At 42.9% G+C, this 27442-nt stretch overlaps 1 protein-coding gene across 10 annotated transcripts in view; it reads right to left on the reverse strand.

Annotated features, from left to right (window-relative positions):
- The window catches only part of CD36 (CD36 molecule (CD36 blood group)), a 103697-nt gene that overhangs the window by 12014 nt on the left and 64241 nt on the right, over positions 1–27442 (reverse strand). For 4 of the 10 annotated variants that reach the window (XM_066633081.1, XM_066633084.1, XM_066633076.1 and 1 more), the window contains exons 2-7: positions 20764–21008; positions 8117–8277; positions 6212–6356; positions 4556–4738; positions 2238–2329; positions 1041–1087 (exon numbers count right to left, since the gene is read on the reverse strand). In XM_066633081.1, the coding sequence (XP_066489178.1) occupies positions 1041–1087; positions 2238–2329; positions 4556–4738; positions 6212–6356; positions 8117–8277; positions 20764–20883 (748 nt within the window). In that variant the 5' untranslated portion in view covers positions 20884–21008. Of the gene's footprint in view, positions 1–1040; positions 1088–2237; positions 2330–4555; positions 4739–6211; positions 6357–8116; positions 8278–20763; positions 21009–21701; positions 21774–21858; positions 22005–24928; positions 25082–27263; positions 27286–27341; positions 27418–27442 lie in introns of those variants that run through there. The other 6 variants (XM_066633086.1, XM_066633085.1, XM_066633077.1 and 3 more) reach the window with 6 other exon arrangements.

The raw sequence follows: 27442 nt of genomic DNA on the forward strand, positions 1-27442 counted from the left end.
AGTACAAGGGGCCAGAATGGAAGAGTGCTCTGCAATTGTGAGCCAATTCAGTTGGAGAAGATCAATAAGCATCTCAACTTGACTCATTCCTATCATAAACAGGATTTTATTATGTCGTTAAACAAGGGCTTGTGGCTACTTGTTTCATTGGAGCACGCAAAGCCTATAGTCTGTACGAGAGAGCCTCTCTCTCTCTCTCTCTCTTCTCCCTTCTGCTTGATCAGAACTCACTATCCTGAAAGGAAAGCGGTGCACTTTTTATTTGATTGCCAAGTCACTGAGTGCAGCCTTTTCCAACCATCGCCTACGATCTTATGACTAAGTTACTAATAATATGCTATAAGGAGCATTTTCTATTGGCCAATAACCCTACGCCCTTTGAATTAAGTCTACTGTAAACATTGACCTCTTTCATACCCACTTATCTGACATTTCAGTTAGCAAACCAGTGAAAACTGAATGGACCCTCTTGGGTTAAGTTCCCATTGCTTCCAAAACCACGTATGCCTAAGTTAGAAGTAAGTTTATTCCATTTCATAGCTTAGAAGGCAATTTTCTCTTGTCATATTATTATTATTAACAGTATTTATATACCGCTTTTCAATTAGAAGTTCACAAAGCGGTTTACAGAGAAAAATCATATTGGCTCTTAATACCTGACAACTCATGTTCTGCTCCATATTTTGAGGTTCACTTGCTACCCAATGTATGAACATTCATTCTGCATACATAATACAGCCCACTTCACTATGTAAGATTCTTCTGGGGAATCCACCATTACACATGCAGAAAGTCACACAAACTCTCCTTCAGCACAAGCAATAAAGCAATGCGACAAGCAATAAAGAGATCCCATACGGATGAGCACAGCAGATTTGGAAGTCTACCTTTATTTGCAAGTTTCAGTTAGTGAGGACATGTTCAAAAGCAACATGGAGCAAAACTATTCTGGGGAAAAGAAAGCTCTTAACTCTTCAAAAAAAAATAAATCCAAAAGGTCATTTTCATGCAAGATACCATTTAACAATTTACTCACTTACCTGTACCATTCACCATATCACAGTAACTCGGCCAGAATCCAAGTGTACTTTAAAAAAAAAAAATGACCTAGGTCAGATCATAAAAATGCTATTCTCTTTCCTTAGGTAAATATCTAATTACATGCTTTCTCCATGCAGACAAAATTTATGTTACACATTTGGCGGTTCCTACGAAATCCTCTCTGAGGATGTACAGGCTTACTGCTGAACTCACAAAATGGCCTAGATTGGGGTCCAGGGACCATGCCTGATAACATGAGTGAGCAATAAAGCAAATCATAGGTTTTGCTTCATCTACTAAACCTGTGACAAAGTTTAAAGCAAAGTGGAAGGATGACTTGAGAGGAATGTCAGTATGGAAGTGGTTTCTCCCTCCGTATCTCCATCACAGGAGACTTCTGTGTTGTCACAGTTCAGAAGCCACAACCTGAATACAAGTGGCTTAGCAATTGTTGTCATTCATCACCAGAGAGGATGGGGCAAGAGTTCTGCATGTTACATTGAAGACCTTGCTTGTATAAGCATGTGGCAATCTACAGTTGGTGGTAAGTAGACTCTTCCTTGTGTGTTTATTGGTCAGATATGGCAGAGTTATTTTCTTAATTTTTAAGACAGCATCACCTCTTAGGTGGAATGCAACAGTTAGTACACTTTTGTTACCCAGCCAGCTTCATGGCAAGTCTAGGGATTTGAATCTAGACTAATTCTCCCCCCCCCCAGTCTAACAGCCTCTCATATAGCCAGTAGAATAAAGTGATGCTGAATGATAGTACATAAGTAACTTGGTGATTGATGCCAAAGCATTTCCCAATCCCAAACCAAATCTATCTCTCATGTTCAATACAGCTGGCATTAGAGTGCAGAAAGAGTTTAGATTAAAAGGAGCAGAAAGACTTTCAGAATTCATTCAAGCAATCTTCCCCACAGCAGCCATCAGGGGTTGTGGCAGGTATCTGCTAGATGGGCACTGCCTGGATTGCCTACCTGATCAGATAGACCCAATATCCTTCAAGTGGCAGTGGTAATATCCAACACATCATTATGGGTGGCAGGGCAGGGCTGTTGACAGGGACCCCAACAACCTAGTGCCAGTTATAAGGCAGACCACCATCGATATTTGATATTGGTTCAGCAAATAGCAAGCCAATAGTGTTTTGACTAGCTGCAGAAATTGCAACACATTCACATATGCAATACCTTTTGTTTTTATAGCTCTCAATGATTGCTGTCTTGCCTGAGTCATCTTTTCCAGTGTAGACTGTGTAGAGTCCATCCAAGGTCTCATTGTACTGCAGATCAGAAAAAGAATACAATTTTCAGTACACAATTTTCAGTACGAACAGGTTTGATTGAGGGGAAGAACCCATGCTCACATTGGAGAGGAACATCTAAAGCAGTGGTTCTTAACCTTGTGTATGTGTACACCCAGGGGTACTTGCCAGGACCTTTGGGGGTACTTGAAAAAGAATCAAAAAATGGCAGAAAAAGGCTTGCAGGGCTAGCAAGACAGGAAGGAAGGCAGCTAGCTGGCTGCCAAAGACCCCACCAACTGCTAGTTTTTGGTCATCAAATTATGTATTATCAGATATGGATCAGTAACTGAAAACAAATTTGAAATAACAGCAACTATATTAATTACAAACACTTTGCAAATAGGAGGGGTATAATTTATGCAAAAGGGCTACCAAGGGGTACACAAGTGAAAAAACACTGGTAACCACAGATCTGAAGTATCAAACATGAGGCTTAGGGTGGCTAAAGACATGCATCTTGAAGAATGAATCCCAAGGCAATATTCTCAAAATTAAATGCTTGGATTAAAACCCCAGAGATGTTAACATTGTCATTACTAGACCATCATCACCTCTGGGGGTGGGGGGGGGGGAATAAGAAATAAACTAGCATGCAAAATAACCACACTGATTGATCTTTCCATTGATCACAGCTCAATCCAATACCATGCCTGAAAATAGCCACAGATGTCATGTAATATCACACAGTACAGCTTTGCGGACCCATTTCAGCTTGCAGATGGAATGGCAATTATGTTGGAATGTTTCATTTTTAGAAGTCACACACCACAGAGATTGCCCCATTTCATTAGCTTGGGACACACCATGTTCTACTCTTCCTGGATTAAGTTGTCCTAGAGGAGCAGCCATGCTAATCTGCTACAGCAAGACACAACCATCCACCTTGCAATACCTTAAAGGCCAACAAATGCCTTAACAGCATAAGTGAGCTGTACCCCATAAAAGTTGACACTATAATACAGGCATAACCTAATTATCCACAGATTTTCCATACAAGGTTTTATCTTAATGGAATGAGAAGGGCCTTCAATTTCAAGGGAAAAAGTTGTTTTAATAGCCTCATTAATGCTGGAGAGGGCAGCTGACAGACAATCCATTCTCTCTCCAGGCACTTAGAACAACTTCAGACTGAGGCAAGTGACCCCTCCCTTCCCCTGAGTATGTGAAAGAATGCAAGTGATTATAACCTCCTCTACATTTTCTCCCCATGCTTAGCTCCTGGTGAAGACTGCTGCCTTGGAGCCTGGAGAGAGAATGATTGATGATTGTCTGCCTGATGCATTAAAACAGGGGTGTCAAACATAAGGCTTGGGGGCCAGATGCGGCCTGCACAAGCTTTTTATCTGGCCCTCAGGCTCTCAACTGCTGAACAGTGCTGAGGTGTTAGTGCTGAAGCTGAAAGGGCAGTTCACATGAAAATTGGGCTCTCCCATATCTTAAAATGTGATCAAGATTTGTGTATTTTCTCCTCTGTCATTTGCAGCTAAAGAGTTCCTAAGTGAGAAAAAGTGCTTATTTTTGGTTATGACCTGTTCCGGCCCTCAGCAGACATCATGAATGCTATTTGGCCCTCAGTATGTAATGAGTTTGACATCCCTGCATTAAAAAGTTGGCAAGGCCGTTTTTAAATTGCTGAGCAAAGGAACATTGTTTTTTTTAAAATGGATTTCCTTTAACGCAATTTTTGTTATCCACATGAGTGCAGGGAACAGTGGACACCAAGACTCTACCAGTAGATCTGCAAGTCCTGAAGGTTGCACAAGGTACTTTTGTCTGCTAGTTAGTCCAACATTCTTATATTAAATCTTGGGAAACTATACATGTTCCTTTCCACGAGACAACTGGATGCAAGACAGACACAATTTGTTTCTCATGGGGACCTGGTTCAGAAAATTGCAGACAGCCCCACAAAAGAGCAGATCTTATGCTTGTAAGAAGGGTCTTATTCATGGGGGCAGAGAAGTAGCCCTTACCATGAACATGTCAGTAGTTCCTAATATCTGATGGAGTAGCCTGCAGTAAGAAAAGGTAGAACTTACAATTGGTGTTCAGGGATTTTAGTCTCCCAATGCATACACATGCGTTTAGTTCAAGGGATACACAAGTTGATTATGTAGCATAAAACTATTTAAGTTAAGCATAAATTTATGCTAAATAAGGAAAGAAACTTAACAAAAACGAGTGTCACAAATACATACGTACAGGAAGAAAAACTCCAACGACTTTCTCAATTCCTGGGAAAGGAATTTTCTTCAAGAAAGGATCTTCATAGCCCCAGAGTAATTCTTTAACAGTTCGCCTTTGAACCAGCTGGGATTTTGATGACCGGATCCAAATGTCGACAACAGTTTGTACGAAAGTACTTGGATACAAGGCCGGTACAGCCTGTGACAACACAAACACATCCCATTCATGACTAGCCTCTTGGAAACCAGACCATCACCAAACGAATTTATTACAACTTTAAACACTGTTCCTAGTCTGCTTTACTAAGTTTTGAACATCCATGACAATTGACAACATGGCTGCCAATTTCCAATCTCGGACAAACCTAGTTCATATTCTGCTGGACTCTGGTTTGCTGGGTCATGTCATCTTTTTTTTAAAAAGTCATTATTTAAGAGATCCTTGTCACATAAAACTAAAACTTATGGTACAAGACTACAGTGGAAGCCTTGACCCATCATCCTACTCTTCTGTGTAAAGAGATTTTAGTAACAAAAGCATAAGGAAATGTCAGCATATGTCTCCCCACCTACAATGTCAAGTGGTACAACCTAGCAAAAAGCTACATGAACACAGTACTCGAGTTCCAACCCTTGGAATAAAAATGGAAGAGACAATACAAAAATAGTCAAAACCAAAAGTGGTAGTTTTTAGGATAACTATAGACTCGCATCCTACTTGTATAACTAGATATTTAACCCTAATAGATACAACAGAGCATTCCACTTAACCAGATTAGATAGTCTCTTTAATTAAAAATCTAGACAGAGAGGCTTAAACTATACATTATGTGGTGTTCCACGAACAACCATTTCATGATGGTTGTATTTTCTTAAACAAAAAAGCAAAAAGAATTGCATGTTGTATTCATCTTTTGAAGAGTTATAGGGCTGGAAGAGATTTTATATGCAACCCTCACACACAGACAGACCCCACCCCTAAAACCTTGTCTTAAGTTGTCATTTTGTCTCCCAAGGAACAAGGGGGAAATTAGCTATGCAATAGGAACTTCTAAGCCTCATGAAACTAGTTTACAGCATTCTTTGCAGGGACAATGTACTAGATACCGGCTACTTTTAGCAAAGCCATAAGTATTTCCATTAAGATATCACAGTCAAAGTAGCAAGGCAAAACATTTCAGGCCCCTAGAGTCTAACATTCTTTCCGTAGAAAGAGACAAACAATAATTCAAATTGATACAAACAAGTGCCGTCTGTTTCTACAGATCAGGTCCCAGGGGATCAAGGTCCCAATGTGCTTTTCTTAACTGGATGGCACAGGGGATGCTACCACATTGGCACTAATTGGCACCATTGTTAGTAGCCTTGTCGTGAAAGCCAAGTATAGGGTGGACAAGGGATTTGAGAAGGCTTCTCCCCATAGGGTCAGAGAGAGGAGGCTCTGAGCTGTCTTATAAAGCAGACTTCATGTGGTGTAAGAAGAGACAGAGAGACCAATGACCAAGGGTCCTGATCTGCTCTATAGCAAAAATTATTGTTTTAGTTCACACAACAGGGAACTGTTTTCTCATGACTCATCTTGTGTGATTTGGACACATGTCCTAAGACACAATTCTTCAGCACTGATATTACACATCTGTTTACCCTTGGACTTATCATTTGGCTTACTTACAACAACAGCAAGATTGACGACTGTTAAGGTATCGTTTTCTGGCCCAACTGACATATCCGGCTCAAAAAGAACAATATTTGGCTGGAAGAAAGATACCGTGCTATCATTATGTTGAGTGATGTTTTCCTTGGGCAAATATCGTATCCTTTGGAGTGGAAGAGAAACAGGATCAGTTTAACCCAACATTAACAGCCAAATTGAAAGCAGGATAAATTTGCACCCGTCAACATCACAGCCAGCTGAAAAGATTCTACTTATAAGCTTTGTAGCATCCCCTCCCCCCCACTTTAATATTTAGGGTTCTTTCCACATACACTTTTGTGATTTATCGTCATTTCCTACCATAGAGACCAATTCCACAACACACCAGCAAAAATGGTTCCCAGCTATTTGTGGCTGGTGCTGTAAATTAGAACATATCCCCTTAAACATGCATACCTTTGAGAATAGCATATATAGGGGGGAATCTAACACACACAATTGACATGGGTGTCAATTGCCTCTTCGGATTTTGAACGTGCCTCATGTACTCCCAAATCCTCACCAATTTCAAAGGAGAGCTTAAGGCTGTAATCCTACTCTTACCAGTGAGCAAGACTTATTCAGCTCAGTGGCTCTTCTGTATGGACATGCACAGAAATATGTAAATATGCATAATAGTCCCACTGAAATCAGTAAATTGGCAAGCACTAAATGTGAGCTAGCTCATGTCCCCATTTTTCTTTAAGAACGTACGTACAGAAGTTGTAGGATCTCATGTTACTGTAAAGAAACTTTCCAATGTACGGGGCATTTTTTGTTGTGATTCAGTGACATCTGATGGCTGTTGCAACCCATTGTGCATCTATTGGTTATCCAGACTGGATATATCTGCAACAGGGCTTGTTTTGACCATAATTTGGCCCATCCTAAATACAGGGTGTGGGTAAGTATCACCTCATTGCACCATCCTGCCACCATCACCTTGTGCGGGGTGCTTTATCCGAATCACTTCTTAATGCACATTTCAATTCTTACTTTAAGAGTCCATTCCTATTCTCCTCCTTTTTGGCTCAGCTGCACCAGTGGGGGAAGAAGCACAGTGTATCCAGCAGGGCAGGGGGAAACAGGAGGCTTTGGGAAAGGAATTTAAATTACCCCCTTGTAAGCTCCTGCACTGCACCGGGTCTCCTTGGACCTGTGCCAGCTCTTTAGCTGGCACAAGTCTGAGCAGAAAGGGACAAGGAGGCTGCAAAAAGAGGAGATAGGATCCAGCACACACCATTGCCAACAGACACTCCCCCCCCCCAACGAAGGCTCCCTGCCCCGTTTCATCCACCCATATGTTCCACAGCCTCTCTCAGGTGAGAAGTCTGGCAACAGATAGGGAGAGCTGCCACTTCTCTTGGCAGTGCTCCCAAAATTGCCATTGAGAGCAGCCATTTTACAACAGCAGATGTGTCTTTTTAAGTGTTTAGAGATGCTCCCCGCACCCCCCCCACCAGATGCTGGCAGGGAGCATCTGGGAGGTATGTTTTCAAAAGCCTCTATGTTCCCCACAGTGACATGATCCCGGGGATCGCATCACAGCTTTCCACCCCTCTCTTGCAAAGACTTATCGCACTTCTCAAATTCTGGGAGAGTTTGAAAACACACTGTTTTACAGGAATGTGTGGCTAGCCAATATATGGAGCCATTCCTAGGTTAGCATTAAAAGAAATAAAGCAAATGCTTTCATCCCTGTGGTTTATTGGAGCAGGCTGAAAGGCAAAAATGAAAGAGGGGCAAAAACCAATTCTTAGGCATTTCCCAGATCCAATATACATACATAAGAAGCAGCCCCAAAAAGATTTAAGTAACTAAGTGCCCATGTCTCCTCGCTCCCTCAAACAAGACACATACCATTAATCCTCAAACTTGGCCTACCTGTAAGTGTAAGGACCTTTCTCCTTGAGCACTGGGCGCGATCCATTTGCTATCACTTCTTCTGGGTTTTGCACATCAAAGATCCAAAACTGCCTATAGACCGGACTCCCTGGTACTATCCAGTTCTCATAAGCAATTGTACCATTTTCTATAACTGTTTCCTGTAAAGGAAAAGAGGAGCAGAGTGTTAGGGCAGTGTTTCACCAAAATAGTCACTGTTATGACCCTCAATCTGCTTTTGCATTTAGAACAAGCTTGGACAAAAATCCTCTGTTAAAAATAGTTTCTAGACCAGCAACATCAGTCAAAATTAAAGTTTCCTGAAGAGCTTTGTCTACACAAACATTTGGATCACACTAGCCTGCAACCTGCAGCATAGTGTCATGCCCCAGAATGGTTTGCAGAAGCTACCTGCAAGGCATACTGGGGCATGATGCAGAACCATGTGGCCAATGTGTCAGTTGTGGGCCATAGTGGCCTGGAAGTGGCTTCTAGTTCACACCCCATATTGCCTCACTGCTTCCTGGTGACGGCAGGCCCAGGACCTACTGTGGACGCTGGAGTTGTGAATGTGGGAAGACCGAGAACCACTGGATTCGTTCCATTAGTCTCTTCAAAGTATACAAGTAACCTGTTAAAGCTGATCCATTGTCACAGTATAGCAACATATATTTAATGGAACGTTAAACATGGCATCCCACCTTAGAACTGGATCCAACGCAGTTCTTGGTGCTTTTCCAGCAGTAGCTTGGATAACCATTATGGGTCAGCCAAATGTATTCCTTTCTTGAACACATCAGCCTGGTTCAGGCATGGTTTATGTGGATGAGAATGTGCAGACACTGCTCACCCCAGTAAATGAGAGGGAAACGGAAGTTTCTGTTTGAGATCTGTAACAATCTCTGTATCTCTGGAGTGCTGGGAAGATGCACACAAGCTTAAGAGCTTGTTGCAGCATCCATGCAGGGTTACAGACTTTCCATCTCTGGCTTGGAAACTAAAGCATCTGCTATACCAAACTTCCTCGTCCTCTCACTTGGAGAGCTCCAGTTCATACATTTTCTTCAGTCAATTTTACATCCATTGAAGCTTCCTAAACAATGCTCATGTGCTGCTTTTTTTAAAAAACAAAAACAGGTAGGCTGTTCAAGAACTGAACATTAACAAGCCAAAGGAAAAGTATTTTAATTTGAACACATTTAAACCCTGCCTTTCAATTCAAAAGACAACACCGCTCCTTCACAAAGCAACTGAGAATAGAGCTCTTCACAAGGTCTTATGAAGAAGAATGCTGCAAAAACAAGCCAGCTATCACGTCACACTGAAAGTTTTTCTTCAGATCTTGACTATCTCAATTTTTTTTTTGACAAGGCTAATTTAGGAAGTTCAAGAACAGAGACTCAACTCTCCAACTCAACCATCAAACACACACATTAATATCTTTGCGTTCCTGAATAAACGTTAGAGAAACAATCTGCAGCGTAAAATTTGATCTTTGCTTTATTGTCTATTATAGCTCAGAGATGACAGGAGGCTTAGGGCACAATCCAGAGGAGCCCTTGGGCCGGCGCAAGTGCCTTGATGACCATAAGGCACTTTTGCGCCTGCTCGGGAAAAAGCCGGGCTGGCGCATGGATATGCACCGGCCTGCAGAGGCCAGCACAAGCCTCTGCACTGGCTTCCTCAGCAAGGCTTGCGTTGGCCCAGGTGCGCTGATGCAAGCCTCTTAGGTGGGCAGGTAAGAGGTTGGAGGGAGGCATTCCTGGGCTGGGGGGAGGGTGGACAGCAGGAGGTGGGGCTGGGATCCAGTACTTATGCTGGATCCCAATCCTGGGAGTTTGAAGCGGCTTGAAGCCTCTCTGCTTTCCTTGGACTTGTGCCACCTCAGGAGGTGGTGCAAGTCCAAGGACATCCATGCGGCAAGAGTGCCTTACCCAGAGGTAAGAGGAAATGTTTCCCCTTGCCTCTGGCTGAGCCGCCTTGGGCCCCTATCCTGCATGGGATAAAGCCGCAAGCCTCTTGGCTTGCCTGTTCCAGAATAGGAATGCGCCCTTAGAAAAGGAAACTTGATTTTTTTTTAACTTACAGCAGCTATTCCCGAATTCCTGGGACCTGCACTGCAAATGCAGCTCCTAGAAATGATGACAGTTACTTCCGGGTTCAGAGACCTGTGACGGAGCTCTGAACACCAGTAAGTAGACCAGGGTGAGCAGACTTTCCCCAGTGCGTTGCTTTCACACACTGGTGCTCTTCCTGTCACACTGAGTCTTCAACTGCTGTTTAGAGTAGTACAGTCTCCCTGCTGGGCAGTGACAAATGCCTCACAACACTCCAGGGTGTCAAAATGGAGTTCGGGAACTGCCGCTGACTTTTGAAACAGCCACCAAGGAAGTAAAATAGACATAGAAATGATTTCAAGATCTGCAAGCCACAAAGCACCTTTCCTCTGGTGTTTCACACGGAGGCCTAGTTCACACCAATTATAATTTTTGGCTTGTAAATAAGCCACCTAGCTGCAAACTTCTCACCTCTTTCCTCCTCTCATGCGCTCAGCCAAATTTAAATAAACTTCCTGGTTACTTAAGAGCAATTTCCACATAAAACCAAACATGAACCCCACAAACCAGGAAGAGTTGCACATAATCCTCATTGGCAAGAACTGCAAACTAGTTTTCTGCTTCCAATGTGCAAGGAAACTGATGTTAAGCCAAACAGCTTTGGATTCAGCTGGACACATGATTCGGTCATGATCTAACCACAGTTTGACAGATGACTGAAGGTTACCCCTAAAGTCACCTCATGAGTAAATTCATTTCAAACATCCCTTTTAGACCAAAGCTTTGGTCTAAAAGCTTTTAGACCCTTTTAGACCAGCAAAGCTTTGTTATGCAGGATCAAAAGAGACCACTGAGACCAAGCTAAGTTTTAAGGCTTTTTTATTAAGAGGAATGGAACCTGAACCAAACAAATCAAAATGACCTTGTTCCAAATTCCCTGAGGCAGGCAGGCAGGCTCTTGGCAGCAGGACTTGAGGCAAAGGCTGGATGGTTGTTCCCTGGTTCTTAGAGGCTCTCCCAGGGACTCCTTCCTGCAGCTCTCTCCTCAGCTTGTTTCTGTAGCTTGGTCTCTCCCAGCTCACTCCTCGCAGCGCCTCTTCCCTGGAGGTCTCTCTTCCTCTGTAGAGCTTGATCTCCAAAGGTCCTCTCAGCAGCTCTTCCCTGGTGGTCTCTGAGCTCTGTGTGCTGGTGCAGCCCCTTTTATAGCCTCAGTGGCTCTGCGCACAGCAGCCTCTACCTTTCCTCCAGTGGTACTGCAGCCTTCTCTCCTGCAGCAGTTTTCCATTTGGTCCTCCAACTCTCAAGGGCTTGCTACAAGGTACTCAGCAAGTGAGGCTATTGGCTCAGACAAAATTTCATAAGTATTGACTCAGACAAACTCAGACTGACTGTCTGTTGGCTCATGAAAGGCACAGGCTACGATCCTCTCGGGCCAACTTACAGCAGTCAGCTGAGCCCAAGTTCTGCACATATCAGCTTTGACTTGTAGCTTCTTCTTGTCTGCCTTAGAGCTCTTAGAAAATTTCTACCCAGGGCATCCCAGAGCTTAAACTATATGAGACCAAGACATTTGGCCCACCTCTGCATCCAGGGACTTTTGAAGCCTTTAAAGTCCATTTGCATCTTTTAAATTCAGCAAGCTTAAACATGAAAGGGCCACGGGTAGTCCGCTTTTAAAATCCAAAGCCACTGTCGAAAGATGCGACTAAACTCTCCTGTAAAGTTTAGCAGATTAGGATTCGTTAGCTAGCTCAGGAAGCTCAAAGACATTTGCACCCTTTTTCTCGGCACCTTAGTGCTGTCCCAGCCTGCTTAGCAAGTGTCATCAACCAACAAGTGCAGAAACCATGGCATTTCAGAATGTATCCACTGCTCCCAGAGCCATTCTATGCTGGGTGGGAGGGAGAGAGAGGATCCTTGAGGAGCATGCATGTATGTAAAGTGCCACAGCTTATTTAAATGCTGCAAGCTCCACACAGCCACCTCCCTTTGAAGACCTTTGTCAAAGCAGCCAAGTGAAGTTTTCCAGAAAGCTCTTTGCATGAGAAAAGCAAAAGCCTGGCAGCAATCAATTTGCTTGTCAGCTGGCTCTCTTGTACAGCAGGCCCTGAATCAGCAGTTATCTGCAGGCATCTAGGATTGTGCAAGCCTCAGGAGATGAGATACTGCAGGGGGAAAGGCACACTGCACAGAGGAAAGTTCAACATGCCTTATGTGAGTGGGGGGGGGAGGGTTAGGGAGGCAACAGCAAAGTTCATCCATACACACCCGCTGATCCTGAGATTTGCCAGCAGTTCTTTGCAACACAGCAATGCAACTGCAGGGCTGAAGACAAGGAGATCCAGTATTGTCCTGAGCAAGACTTGCCTTCTCACCCAGCTAAGCTCAGACTCTGGAGCTCATTCCAAAAGCCTATGTGCCAAGCCACACCCCAGCGAGGCCTTGAGCATCATGTATTCCTTAAAACAAAGAATTAAGTCGTCGACTTCCTTAGATTAACAGCTAATATACAGTAATTCCAAGAGAGTCAGCAAGTTCTCAAGAGCTGGGTCGGAATTTCCCTTTCAGAAGCTTGCTGGTTCCATTTAAAACACACCAGTTCCAGTTTGATTCCAACAAGATAGACCTTGCTACCCAGATACAGGCAATAAGTGGCCCCTGGGCTGTGTGTCCCATCCCCCCCATTTTGCTGCCCCTGTGTTTACTTGGATGTGTACCCTGTGAATAGAAGGAAGGCAGGTGATACAGGCAATGAGCACCCAAGGCCAGGGAAGTTGCGAATGAGCAAGGCTCTCCCAGGCCAAGGCACTGAAGCATTTTTGCCTGGAATGGGCAGATAACCCATGGGTATGGGAAGAGTGGACCAAGACAGTACTGGAAAGAGGAGCCTCTGTCAAGACCTTCAAGTACATCCACCTGAGAGGAAGGGGGAGAACAGGGCAATTTCTCCTCCCTTGGGAGTGAGCAAAGATAAAGGCTGCATGCAAGCTGGTAGAGGCAGAGAGTGTTGGAATTTGATCTGTTTGAATGTGGCTGCAGCTACGGCAGGTACTAGCAAGCCATATATGCCAGGTCGAGTAATGCATACATGGCACTCCTTAACGCAGTGTCAGATCTGGGAGGAACTGGCCTGCTACGGTAGCTCTTTGGCTTGTGACTCTGCTTACCATGAAGGAGTGTATAGGAGCTCAGGGACACAGCTGCAAGACTACAGCTGCTGCAGAAGCAAGTTTTGGTCCACACAGGATACTTTCCATTTTAGTGTGAGCCTAAATATGATGTTAATTTTCTGCATGATTTTCTCTATTTAAAAGATTTTAGACTTAGGAGTGTGCTTGGTTTTCCATGTTACTGTATCTAGCTGCCACGCAGGTGGGCTCCAGAGACTTTTCCAGCTATTGCCACCCTCCCCACGCTGTTTTGCCCCTTCCAGCCCCCATTCTGCTCACCCATCAACACCCTCCTCTGCTCTGTTTCACTCCTCCCCTTTTGCAAAGGGGCCCAAAAGAAACTTTGAAAAAATTCTTCTCAGAGACCCTGGTCACAGCATCATGGTATCGCTGCCCTAGGCACTGCTGCTTCCAGCAACATAAGAACATAAGAACAGCCCCACTGGATCAGTCCATAGGCCCATCTAGTCCAGCTTCCTGTATGTCACAGCGGCCCACCAAATGCCCCAGGGAGCACACCAGATAACAAGAGACCTGCATCCTGGTGCCCTCCCTTGCATCTGGCATTCTGACAGAGCCCATTTCTAAAATCAGGAGATTGCACATACACATCATGGCTTGTACCCCGTAATGGATTTTTCCTCCAGAAACTTGTCCAATCCCCTTTTAAAGGCATCCAGGCCAGATGCCATCACCACATCCTGCGGTAAGGAGTTCCACAGACCAACCACACGCTGAGTAAAGAAATATTTTCTTTTGTCTGTTCTAACTCTCCCAACACTCAATTTTAGTGGATGTCCCCTGGTTCTGGTGTTATGTGAGAGTGTAAAGAGCAAGGGCTCTGGTGATACAAGGTAGCCTACCAGATGAATCAAATCCACTCCAGCCATGCTCATGACCTGAGCCTCCATATACACAACCAAATCTACGAGCATATCTAGGACTCTTGCAGCAGTACACCAACACCCCCTCAACAAGCCATCTCCGATATTATCCAATAGGACTCTCTCACTGAAATAGTTCTATAACATACAATTATAGGGGACAACTTCAAGAGCCAGAGCTAGTCAACTTTATAGCTGAAGGGGCTTTCTAGCCTCGTTATGAAGCCAAGTTATGGTTTCCACCGATGAGAGGCCTTCCAGCCACGTCTTTGAAGAGACCTCACAGCTGCACCTCTTTTTCTCTTTGGGTGCTTCTTTTTATACTAGTCTTGGTGTTCTTGGGCTTTGCCCCAGGAAACAAGCACATACAGACTTCTTAGAACAGCAAGGCCATTAAGGATTTGGGGTTAAATGAGGTAAACTGGGATGCTTTGAAAAACACACAACCCAAGAGAGGCAAAGCGCCATGGTTACGATTTTCTCCTTGGTAATCTCCAATTGTTTGTCCCTTTCAGCAAACTGGACTTTGTTATCTCCTTCAGTGCAAGTCATTCTGTAGTGCAATTCATTGAAGCGGTGCAAATTTTGTCTATATGGTCCAAAAGCCATATAACGTACAGCTCAATATCAGACAAGTAGTGTCATCTTATCTATAGGCATTTTGGTGGGGTGCTCCTTCTTTGATCTTGGCTCAAAATGTTTTTGTGGGCTGAAAGGAAATGAAGCCAAACTGGATTCAAGATTGTTTCCCCTTTCCCTATGAACTTGTAAACATCCTATGTGCTCAGTGACATTCCAATGAAATCACTGTGGACTAGTTTTTTGTTTTTTTGTTTGTTTTTTTTAAAAGGGCCTTCTATGCCAAGACAACTCTTGTGGATATTACTACAACAATCCCCCCCCCCAAAAAAAAAAAAAAAATTAATGGTCTACTATTCATCTTTCTGTGGTCAAGTGTGATTTCAGGAATATGGGTACTGCAGGTGAACATTTCCCCAACAGTATTTTTACTGCCCTAGAAGCAAAGCATTTAATTACAAGTAAGTGTTTAATTGCATCCCACTGTTGCATAGGCAATCTGAAGATGGCATGATTAGGGCTACAGTCCTAATTACCTGGGAGAATTACCTACTTTTGAGTAGATATGCATAGGATTGGGTCATTGAAAGCAGGCAAACCCAATTTAAAATGTGGGTACCTTAAGCAAAGGTTTTTGCAAAGAGTGCAAATAATTGGAAACGGTAAGTCTGTCTGGCACTGCCAAAATTGACTGCAAACAGCAAAAATTTATGGCTTAGTTCTTGGGGGCCATTTATAGCTTCTAGGCATTATGTTGTAACATATTTAATGTTGTATCGCCATGCTATTATTCTCAAACAACTGCAGAGCCATGATTTAGATCAGGATCATGACACAGAGGGTGGGGTCATTGACCCCTTTACTTAGACTCCATTTTGCCCCTGCCAGAAGTTGCCCAGAAGCAGCTATTTAGGACCCAATCCTATCCAACTTTTCAGTGCCGGTGTAACCGTGCCAATGGGGTGTGTACTGAATCCTGTGATGAGGTAGTCACAGAGGCCTCCTCAAGGTATGGGAACATTTATTCCCTTACCTCAGGGTTGCATTATGGTTACACCAGTGCTGGAAAGTTGGATAGGATTGGGCCCTTAACCTCCTATGCAACTCCTATTTGAATAAAAAGCAAGATTCTGATGACACAGCAAGACAAGTAACAAGTGTTTCTCTTGGATCCTAGAACTGGACCAGAACTATTAAATGATTTTTGCAAAATAGTTTGGGCAGTACAAGATACACCTCACTTTTTATCTCTCAGATGAGCAATTTGACCCAGAAATGAGGAAAGCGTAAGCAGCCCCTCTAAGCACAGGATTTTTAAAAAGTGATTTGGACACTTTATTTAAAACCAAATACCTAGTCTTGACCTGATCAAAATTGGAGCTCTGAAGATCAGACCAGGAGGAACAGCAAGGGAAATGTAAATCTTAGTTCAGTGTACAGATGTAGAGGAGAAGAGCATACCCCTGGAGCTAAAGTAGGTTCACAGGTGGGGAGGAAAAGGAGACCAGTACATTCACAATCCTATTGAACAGAACTATGTCTGACAGCATTTATTGTATAAGAATTTTTATGCAGAATTCTTCACACAGAAGTGAAGTTGGCAGCTTCAAATCATACCAGGGATCAAGCAAACTTGGAAAGTTAATCCAGGATCTCATATTGATTATTCAACAGAGTGCAGAGGACATACGTCAATATAGCTCAGGTCATTCTGTTTATTCAACAGGGGCACCCAGGTTACCTTTCCAAGCGATTGTGGTGCACTTTATGAAAGGACTGCTCTCTTTTTAAGCCAGAGAATGCCAATTAGATCTGCAGCCTGAGACCTGCAATACAATCGACTCAGATCTCACACAAGGGTCATGTTCCAAGGTCAGCACGTAAAGCCAAAGTTGCATGTAGTCAAACTTCCTTAAATCCATAATGTTTCTTAGATGGCACAGTAAGAGACACATGTGGGAACTGGCACAACCAAAGGAACAGTAGCTTCATTCTTTCATCTCAGTCTCGCTCAAGAGAGTAAGCAGAGCAAGCCAAATGACAAACAGAATTGCCTGCACTATTTTTCTAATTCTTGGAGGTATGTGTATATACTTGCATTTGTGCAGGTCAATTGTGCATAAGATGTAGTTTGATTATATACTTCCCATTTGCTTTCCAGAGGGAATACTCACTGAACCAGAAGAGCAAGAAAAATTTCCCAATTTAGATCTTACCTTAGCCATATGCCATCACCTCTACCAGCACCAGAAATCTAGGAACCAGGTACTAGTGTGCCTTTCAGGGCTGTATGACTCCATGATCAGGTTGGAGCACTTCAGCTTTGGAATGCTGGACCATCCAGAGACTGAAACTGCTCACTCCAGAAGTACAACATGCAATAAATTACAGTTTTGTTCTACTGAAATAAATGACACAGGATACCCAACAGCCTCAGAATATAGTGACCGCTGTTGTGCAAAAAAACGCTCATAAAAATGAGATGATTGCCAGGGTGTGTAATTATCTCAGAGTAAGAAAAGCACTTGTTACTTAACACCCATCAGCACCCAGGATACTTTGCAGAGAAACAATCAAGAAGATCCCTGAAGTCTAGATTTTTTGATTGCCACTTCTGCTGTGTGATAGCAAAGCCAAAACAGATGGTTGAAGATGCAAGATTGGAGTAGGAAAGGTGTTCTGGGATACTAGTAAAGCCACGTTGTAGTCATACAACTGAGGTTCGCCACAGACAGCAGTGTGGTCAAGGAAGCATATTTAGCAGGGGCCCCAACAGAGGGGACCACTAAAAAGGAAGCTTAGTAGATTGGAGGAAGGCAGTGGTAGTTCATAGGTGGACCCCAATATTACACAGCCTCCTCCTTTCCTATCTATGATAGATCAGACTCACTCAGTATCTTTTACAGTGACAAAATCATGCAATATGCAGAGATATTATATTCTTTATTCTACAGATAAAGAACACAACGAACAGGCAGTCAAGAAGGTAACAGTATTTAGTTCTTGTCAAAATTTATGAGTTTCCTCACTCTTCTGGCAATACAGTACTTCCAATGCACTTGCTGAATAGACACAAGGATCAGATCTGCTTTCCGAAAGAGCCCAGTGCTGAAGGAATGTTCTTCCTGTCACCCTCAGTAAAAATGTAAATGCTAAGAAATCCAAGCACACATTTAAGTCTTAAGCACCTACTTCAGAGACCTTCTCTGGTTACAGCAATAAGGTAAGTGAAGCAATTGCACAGTTAACACCTCATCTGAATTTTCTAGCACAGAACTGTTACCCTGCACGTGCCCGGATCTTGTCTGATCTTGGAAGCTAAGCAGGGTCAGGCCTGGTTAGTACTTGGATGGGAGACCGCCTGGGAATACTGGGTGCTGGAGGCTTATACCATAGTCTTCCGAGACTGAAGATTGCCAACCAAGGAGTCTGAACAGGCAACTATCCATGGGCACAAGAAAGCAAGTAAGGTAAGGCTTACGTACCTAATTACATATGCAGGGCTGAAGTTGAGGGGAAAGTGGACCTCTGGGACAACTTCTACAGCAGGAGTGTTCAGGTTCTGCCTTTGAAGTTTTTCAAAGGTTTTAACTGAGCAGCAGCATCAAGCTCAAATTTCAAGTTTCTCCCTGCACTGCTGCCTGTATGTGGCAAACAGCAGCTCTTTCCATGCAAGGTTAGGGAATGCAGGGGAAGGAGCAAGCCACTGAGCCTCACCTCCAAGCCCATGAAGATCAGATTCTTCACATGCATCAAGTTGAGAAGAAATGTGTGCCTATGCTTTTCCGCATGACTGGGAACTTTATTAAAAGCAGGACTCCAACTGCACAGAATCTATAAATTGCAGATCTATAAATTGCACATGTTCATACCACCTACTGAATACATGTTCTTTCACTTAGTATGCGTTGGGCAACAAAGGTTTCATTTCTGCGTTGGGCAACAAGGGTTATCATTTCAGCCTGTTGCATTCCCCCCCCCCCCATGGCAGCTGGGTTGCCTCAAGTCCCAAACATTTACACCCCAATGCACACCCCTCTCCAAATAGGCAATGTGCAAACCACTCCAAGCTTGGCAATGTAAACATGTGGAAAACTCCAACAATAGTTCCAGACACTTCTGCCATACATAAAAAACCACCAAGCAAATCTTGATGGATGACTTTTCATTAACAATTTTAGGGCACAATCCTAACCAGGTCTACTCAGAAGTAAGTCCTATTCTGTTCAGTGAGGCTTACTCTCAGGAAAGTGTGGTTAGGATTGCACCCATAGTTTTCTAGGTACATTGTTTCAGTTTCAGAGAACCCAGCAATTTGCTATAACCAAAACAGTAGCCTCCAAACCGCAGCCCATGTGCCAGATCTGTCATCTCCAAATTATCTGTACGGACGTGGCAGCAGCACAGGCTTTCTGTTCCGTGCTGCAGCCGTCTGTTTTTTCTCCCAGTCTTTTCAAAAACTCATGTTGGGCAGTTGGTTTCTGCCCAGAAATAGAGATACCTTCTGGGGCAACAGGCAGCAGAAGTGGTTGCCCAGTGCAAGGGTCTGAGTAGTTAGGCAGAAAAAAACAGAGGGCGGTGGAATGGAAAGCCTCTTCCACCCCTGCACCGACACACATAATTGGGAGATGCAGTGGGATGTGGTTTGGAGACCCCTGACATAGAATACAAGGAACTACAAGTCCAACAATACTAGAGTTGCAGTTGGCCAGCTTAAACTCCAAGAGGGTTTTGAAACCAACACATTCTATCTTTGGAGAATCCTTTAGCAATTTGCTTTCAAGAGATGCCTGAACTCCATGTGTTGCAGTGGATTCCGGGAAACGTTAGGTTGCACACCATTCATCTGGAGTTCTGATCAGGTTTACTGGGCCTCATCACGCTTCTAGATAAACCAAGAAGACTTGTCTCATGTATTTTATGAGTAGACAGTGGTGGGCTAGTTTCTCAAGGTAAGGTTTGTTTTCATGTAGTCAATCATCCAAATATACGAAATCAGTGCTGTTATAAGGTTGCTGGACAATGCTCAGCACTGGGACCCCCACAGCATCCTATGCCCACCCAACTGCCACCAGTATTAAGGGCTCAGCCCAGCAGGCCCTCTAACAGAGCCCTCCCCCCACACACCACCTCTATTTAGAAATAGTTAAGATCAAACTCTTTTACTCTCAAACATTGCCAGTACAAAACATCAGAAATCACATTAAAAATCACTGCTTTTCTGAGAGGAAAAAGCTGGAACTGCCACTTGTTTTATGCTGCATCATCAGTGCTATAAAAATGCAGTCTAGATCTTAGGAAATTGGACAGAGCAACAATTTGAGAAAATCATTCCCCCCCCCAGCCATTATGAACATGCGCAAACTTTCTCTCCAAATCCTAACCCACATCACTTTATATTTCATGCATTTTTCTGCCATAAAGGGAGTTGGTATTTCAGGGTGCAAGTGGGGCTCTGAAATCTGTTAGACACCCCAAACTTTACAGAGCAAGAGTTGGATTCTCACCAACTGTAGCTAAGTGCAAGCTCTCCAAACCTGGTAAGAAAAACACAAAAGCTGCTGTATGCCAATGCAGAGGTTCCAGTCAAGTGGTGTGATACTTTGTTCAGTATTATTTCCATTTGTACCTTTAGGAGTCTGATAAGTTGAAGAAACATGGAGCAGGAATAAAGATCAGGAGCACAACATTGGGTACAATTGTACCCTAGGTACTATCTGTGTATAGTGGCACCGAGGTTCTACCTACAACCTTATTTTTAGAGTTGTCAGATTTGAGAATTTTTTTTTAAAGCAAATTGAAGCCTAAATGGATTTTTCACCTCTAAAGCCTAAGAGAGTTTGATTCTATGCAGAAATAATTCTAACACATTCAGAGAGAGAGAGAGAGAGAGAGAGAGAGAGAGAAGGGAAAATTGTTGAATATCTTATGATAAAACAAGCTATAATCGTGATTACCTTTTTAACTGTCTTCTCAATGAAATGGTTTCCAACAGGGATCAGTACACCTCCGAAGATAGCCAGCAAGGCACCTAGAACTGCACCTGTCAGCAGCCCACAGTTTCGGCCACAGCCCATTCTTCTTAATATGGACAGGTGGGGGTCAGGAAAGGTGCAAAACTTCTTCTATTTGGAACTTGTCGTTTATAGCTTTGTCCTGGCACACCAGCAGAGGCCTCCGATATATGGGAGACCTAGACAGGCTTTCAGAGAGATCAAAAGTACAAAGTACAATATGAGCAATAGCATGGAAGATTTTTTTTTTTTTTATGACAAACAAAACATAACTGGATTTCTTCTTTTAAGAAACCACCACCATCATCCAGAGTTTAAGTCAGGGTACATGTTCATGCCCAACTGCAAGGAATAGACATTTTCACTGGTCATGATAGCAAGCAGTAGGGGTGTTAAATCATGGGCTGCAATCCTACTAGCACTTACCCAGGGGTCATTGTTAAAAATATAACTACAGGTTATTTGCGAGGGTTCCATTCCAAGAACTCACCTGGATGGCAAAAAATGCACTATAGCAAATCATTCTAATTAGAATCATTCTAATCCCATCTAATAGACATTTTCACTGGTCATGATGGCAAGCAGTAGGGGTGTTAAATCATGAAAGAGACCACTTTTTAGCTACTCAAGCCTGAAGTTGTGCCCCTGTTCATGAGGAATGGATTAAAGCACTTCTGTTTTGCTCTATTTATCTGAACAGTAACTTTGGGGGAACCACATTCACAGGTACCACTCAACACATTGCTCTAAACTGAACATGCAAACTAGCTCCACCAATACATTGTGGTCAAGGCCTGAGGAATAATTTAAAAACTGTTGGTCTATTTGCACATCTGTTATTAACTTTATCCCGCCTTTCTCCCCACAGGGACCCAACCTACTGTTGTTACAATAGTCTGCCCAGGTCTATTCAGGTTGTCCTGCATTCACCAAAGCCATACAGATGACACTCCTCTGTGGCTGTGCATTCCAGGGGATGATCAATCTCAGACAAACGCACTTTTAGGGAAGCTTATTTGCCATTTTCGATCTGCTCACCAAAGTAGTCCAAGGTTCCAAAACAAGCAATTTGAACTTACACTGCTATGGGCCAAGAGATCCTTCCAGTTTTAGCAGCCTTCTTCAGGATGTGATCCAAGCCAACTATATTGCATGCTAGCAAAGCAGTCTACGCCCCATATTCCACTATCAATAAGCTTGCAAGTTTCTGTAGTGTTGTCTTAAGAGAAGAGGCTACTTTTCTAACAATTATGTTGTTACACTCAAAGCAGGTTAAAGTTCTTTCTAATGGTGGCCAAATCTTGCTGCAACAAGTAGCAGCAAAAGTCTGCCAGTTCTTAAAGTCCTATCCCCTACTTTGTAAACACACCAGGGGGTGTACAAGGCATAATGAATTTGCAATGAGTCTAGACATCTTCAAGTTGTGCAATGTAGTTTGCCCTTTACACAACTGTTCAGTTTATCACTTCAGATAATAAAGTTATCGATAACTGCATATAAAAGTCAATAAAAAGTTATTACTGTATTTTGAACTGATTACTGTTCTATGATGATCAAGTCAATTCTGGGGACAGACTCAAACAAGCTGTCAGCCTAGAGATTTTACAAAAAATAAAAAAGCATTGAGGTTCTAGCCCAGGGGTGTCAAACTCATTTCATACAGAGGGTCAAAGTTGGCATTCAGGGCTCTAGCTGAGGGCCGGAAGTGATGTCATTAAGCAGAAAGTGACCTCATTTAGCAGCTAATGGCCAGAAATCAGACCCTGTTCTCATATAGAAACTCATTAACTACAAATTACAGAAGAGAAAGTACCCAAATCATGATCATATTTCAAGTTTTTTGAAAGCCCAATTTTCATGTGGGCTGCCATTTCAGCTGTAACACCTCAGTAGCTGAGAGCCTGAGGGCCAGATAAAAAGCTTCCGGGGGCCGCATTCGGCCCCCAGGCCTTATGTTTGACACCCCTGTTCTAGCCTTTCCATGAAGGCATGCTACATCAAGTATAGCAATATACATGTATACAGGTGGTGCCTCTGTATCTGTGAGGGATCTGCTCCCGGACGCACCCCCCCCCCCAGGATACTGAAAAACCACAGATAACAAGATCAGTGGTTTGCAGTGCCCACCCAAGCTCCAAAAGTGACTGGAACTTTGCTCCGTTTGCATCCAGTGCTGTTCTGAGCTTCAGAGATGCCACGCACTACTGCGCACAGCCTCTCCAAGGCTCAGAATGACACCAAGGGCATATTGTCAATGACTTCAGGTTTAATCAGAAGTTGAATAACTGTGCCAGGTGCCTCAGAGAGATTCATAAAGTCTCCCAGTTGCAACTGGAGCAAGGCTCTGGTCGCATCTGGGAGGTCTGCAGGAGGGTGATTTGGGGGTTCAGTGTCCATGGTGAGGCAAATTCACAGATAAAGAAGCCCCACTTATACTTCTATCTTGTTGTTCTTTCAGAACAGTTGCCTTAGCACTCTGTGGCCTCTTCCATCCAGGTACTGATCATCTTCATACTCTTGGCATCCATAATGCTGTATCACTGAATGTTCTACAACCTTGAAAGCAAGATAGAAGGCTTGTGCAATCCCCAGTTTTTGCAACCTAAGCTGCTGTGTTTTTACCTCAGAGCCATCCCTCCCTTTCCTTAGCTCTGCACCACTATCATCATCCATGGTAGAAACATAATGTTAGTGAGTTAACCCATTTCTGCCCAGCCCACAGAAATACACATTTTAGCCCTGTTGTGTATATGCAATATTGGGCAGAAATTACTTAAGATGCACACCTGGAAAAAAAACTCAGCTTTGTTGAATGCAGCCAAGTAAAGATAGAGCCCCCATGCCCTTAACAGCTGTATAGAAAAGGGAATTTCTTTTTCTATTCTACATAGCACGGGTGCTCAATAGGTGGATCACGATCTACTGGTAGATCACGAGGCAAAATGAGTAGATCGCGGAGTGCCGACCCCCCCCTTCAGGTGCCTCTGGGAGGAAACGCCAGGAGTAAGGCCCATTGTACTCAATGGGGCTTACTCCCAGGTAAGTGTGGCTAGGATTGCAGCCTCACAGCCTAATCCTAGGCATGTCTACTCAGGAGTAAGTCCTGTTATACTCAGTGGGGCTCAAGGTACACCAACATACATTGTACACATAAATGTTATATGTTATGATGGCGCGAACATTGTAAAAAAACTCTGGTAGATCTCCGGGCCTTGCTGGGTTTCAAAGTAGCTCTCGAGCCAAAAAAGTGTGAGCACCCCTGCTATATAGCTATAAGAAGGTACTGCCACCTTGTCCTCATTTGCTTCTGGCAAGTCCATTCATACCACACACCAACCAAGGGGTAAAATAGTACCTTTGGGCTATTTTCCTCTTACCATTACACAAGGATTAACAATTACTATGTGCACTACATTTAATTTAAAGTGATCTAAATCTACTCCTGTTAATTGGACAAAGAGGCACCTTTTAAAGTGGTATCCTCTTAAATATAGCAGGGGGAGAGCAATTGTCCCTCTTCACTCCAGCATGGTGTCTTTTCCCAGTGGCAGTTGCTGGTACCTCTCCCTCCATCTCTTTATAGACAATGAGCCCTTTGGGGACAGGGAACCATTTATTGATTTGTTTTGCTGTGAAACCATTTTGTGAAACAGTTTGTTGAAGAAGTGGTATAAGTCAAAAATCCAAGCTCCTGCCACTCAAATTGTGAAATGTGCGCTTTGAGACAAAGAATTGAAGTTAAGCACTTGTTTCCATTCCTCACTTTGGCAGCGCTCACATATGGAATCTCAGATGCCAAATTCTATCAAATATCACTGTGCATGTCCAATGCTAAATTCAAATATCATAGGACATCCACCGGAACATACACCAACATTCAAGGACCATTTAGAAACGGGATCCGTTTCCAACCCAAGGAAAGACTAGCATTCTCCATTTATCTAACTCAACACATTACATGTGTTGAGAAGCCAAAAATACCTTCCCAATGAGGAATGGAAGTTTGCCCATTCCCTTTTGCAATAATGTTTTCCAGCATACCTACAATTTCATGACACAGAAAACAAAGACTAAAACCTCCATAAATATAGAATTAGGAATGCCTTACCTTTAGACAGAAATTCATTTACAAGCAGCATAGAGATTTATTGATCAAGAGTGTCTAGTGCAAATCCACCCTTCAGCATGCTGCAGTAGCAAATTCCTTAAATCATGGAGTAGGTGGGCTTTATATAGCCTAGCTCTTCATTAAGTGACCGAAAAATGCTCTGAACTTAAATTGCCATTTCATAGCTATTTTTAACCCAATGAGCCTTTTACCTACAGTTGAGTTTTGTGAAGAGGGGGTTGACTTTCTTAGCCAAGTATGGCCAAGGTCAGGGAAACAAGAAAAACTTCCTACTCTAAGTTCTCCTTTAACATGGGTTACACCCAACCCTAGTTACTTCAAAACAACTGCCAGAACAAAAAAAGAAAGAAAGAAAACAGTCAAAGCACAAAGGCTTTCCCAATTTTGAGTTTCATTTGGATAATAAGAAGCTTTGTAAATAGTGTGCAAGGTCATTGTTTTGCTATGTGAATATGGTGTCCTGAAATCTGAAGGCTCTCTCCAGTCTTTGCCTTGCCATCCAGATATGAGCACTGTTTTGGAATGAAATTTGCATGCATGTTATACATCAGCTGTCCACACTGACAGAGGACTTCCTGAAGTACTCTCAGCTTGCATGCAAACAGGCCTTTCCCAGTGCTAAAAGGAAAGAGGTGAGCCTGAGAGCACTGCTTCAGTGAAATCTCATCAAGACTAGTAGGATGCAAAGATTACTACTTTGAAGGCAGAAAATTCTTAGCTTTGGGGATTAAACTTTGTGCATTCTGTTAGTACAATTTTCTGACCCAAAGCTTGAGAGCCAGTCAGGTCCCCTGGAGAAGCTGACCATTCTTGGAGTCAGGTCCCCTGGAGAAGCTGGAGCTTCTTGACCATTCAAGAAGTCATTCACCATTTTGGTGTATGGGGAAAAGTGCCAGTAGTTGGTGGGCAACTGGATTTTGCAGCCAACCTATAAGATCTGGAGTTTATTTCTTACTTCCAAACTCAACATTTAATAGTTTAGCCGAGAGACTGCTTCTTTGAGCAACCTTCCGTTTACTCCTCCACCACCCAGCCCAGACAGATTCTGGACAGCGTTTTGGCGTGTATTAAAAAAATGACCAGATGCTATTTTGTTATCTGTGCTTGAAAGTTCTGCAATTACTAAACAAGGTATTACAAATTCTAATCCCAAGACAGAAGTGCAGAAAGAATATTTTAAAAAGCTACACTAGTCTTCAATTAGTAGTTACCATCTTTGTTACCATGCTCCCAAAAGCATCAAGAAGAGCTGGAAAACAAAATGCATGCAATACTCAAGACTGAAGATTACTCCTAAATCTGAAAAGAGTTTCCTAATTAGTGCAGATTCATTCTCTTGTGAAATCCATACATGCATGGGAAGAAAAACAAATTCTCTGCTATTTTACTTGACTATTTACCTGATCTTACTTGACTATTTCTTTTAAAAAAAAAAGTGTCCCATTGCACTGTGCCCAATTATATAACAGGCAGAATCCTTTCTTCCATCACTTGTCCCCAAGCAAAATATAAGAACTATACCAACACCTTGCTTCTTTCACATAAAAGTGTGTTATAAAACATGAACTGGACATTTGAGACATTTAATTGAAGAGAGATTGCTATACTGTTGTATCCTAATTGGTTATCCTAATTGGTAATCCTGCTACATCTTCCAAATAAGATGTTTGTTACTCATGCTTTGAAATGTATACCACATATGGATAATTTTCTTGAACCAGTATTTGGGTTTCTTTGTACATATGCCAATAAAGGTTTTGAAATTGACAAAAAATATATATACCACATCCAAGCAGATAAAAGCAGCTGCCTAGTAGGAGAGAACATCTTATACAGCATAACCCCATATTTACAAGCACACTTACTAGGGAGCAAGTCCCAGGGAACTCTAGCAAGACTGGTTAGGACTGCCGTCCAAGCAACATATAATAAGCAGAGGCAATAATACTCATTGAATCATGCTCCTATTTTTGCAAAAGCAGTGAGATGAACACAATTATTGCTCTCATTATATGCTTGCAAATAGTTAGAGCATTCAGAGGACACCTACATTTCCCTCTGAATGTATACTGCATACAATTAAAAATAGTTATAGGCTAGAGCCTAGCATGTATAGGCACTGTATACACTCACCCACAGTTCTGATAAGTGTAGTGTAAAATGGTATGCAAGTTCACAGCATAAATCAAATACCTGTCCTTCCATTAGACAAACAGATCATCCACTTCCTAGTCAATATAGCCCACTGACACTTAAGTTCAGAACTTATCCACTGGAGTGGGGTCTGCACCATCACTCTAGGGAGACAACAAACCTGGAAAGAAGACCTTCTCTGAATTGCCCTGCCAACAGAATTCGTAGAGTTGCAGAAAAGCTTGCTAAGTTGACTCACATTCACAGAGAAATCAAGTTGCTGTAGCAACCCTATAGCAACACTGGGCACTACAGACTGCCCAGTTCTTCAAGAGTCCATTGATCTTTCATCAGCCTCAG

This window comes from Tiliqua scincoides, chromosome 7, assembly GCF_035046505.1.
Source record: "Tiliqua scincoides isolate rTilSci1 chromosome 7, rTilSci1.hap2, whole genome shotgun sequence".
Classification (NCBI taxonomy): domain Eukaryota; kingdom Metazoa; phylum Chordata; class Lepidosauria; order Squamata; family Scincidae; genus Tiliqua; species Tiliqua scincoides.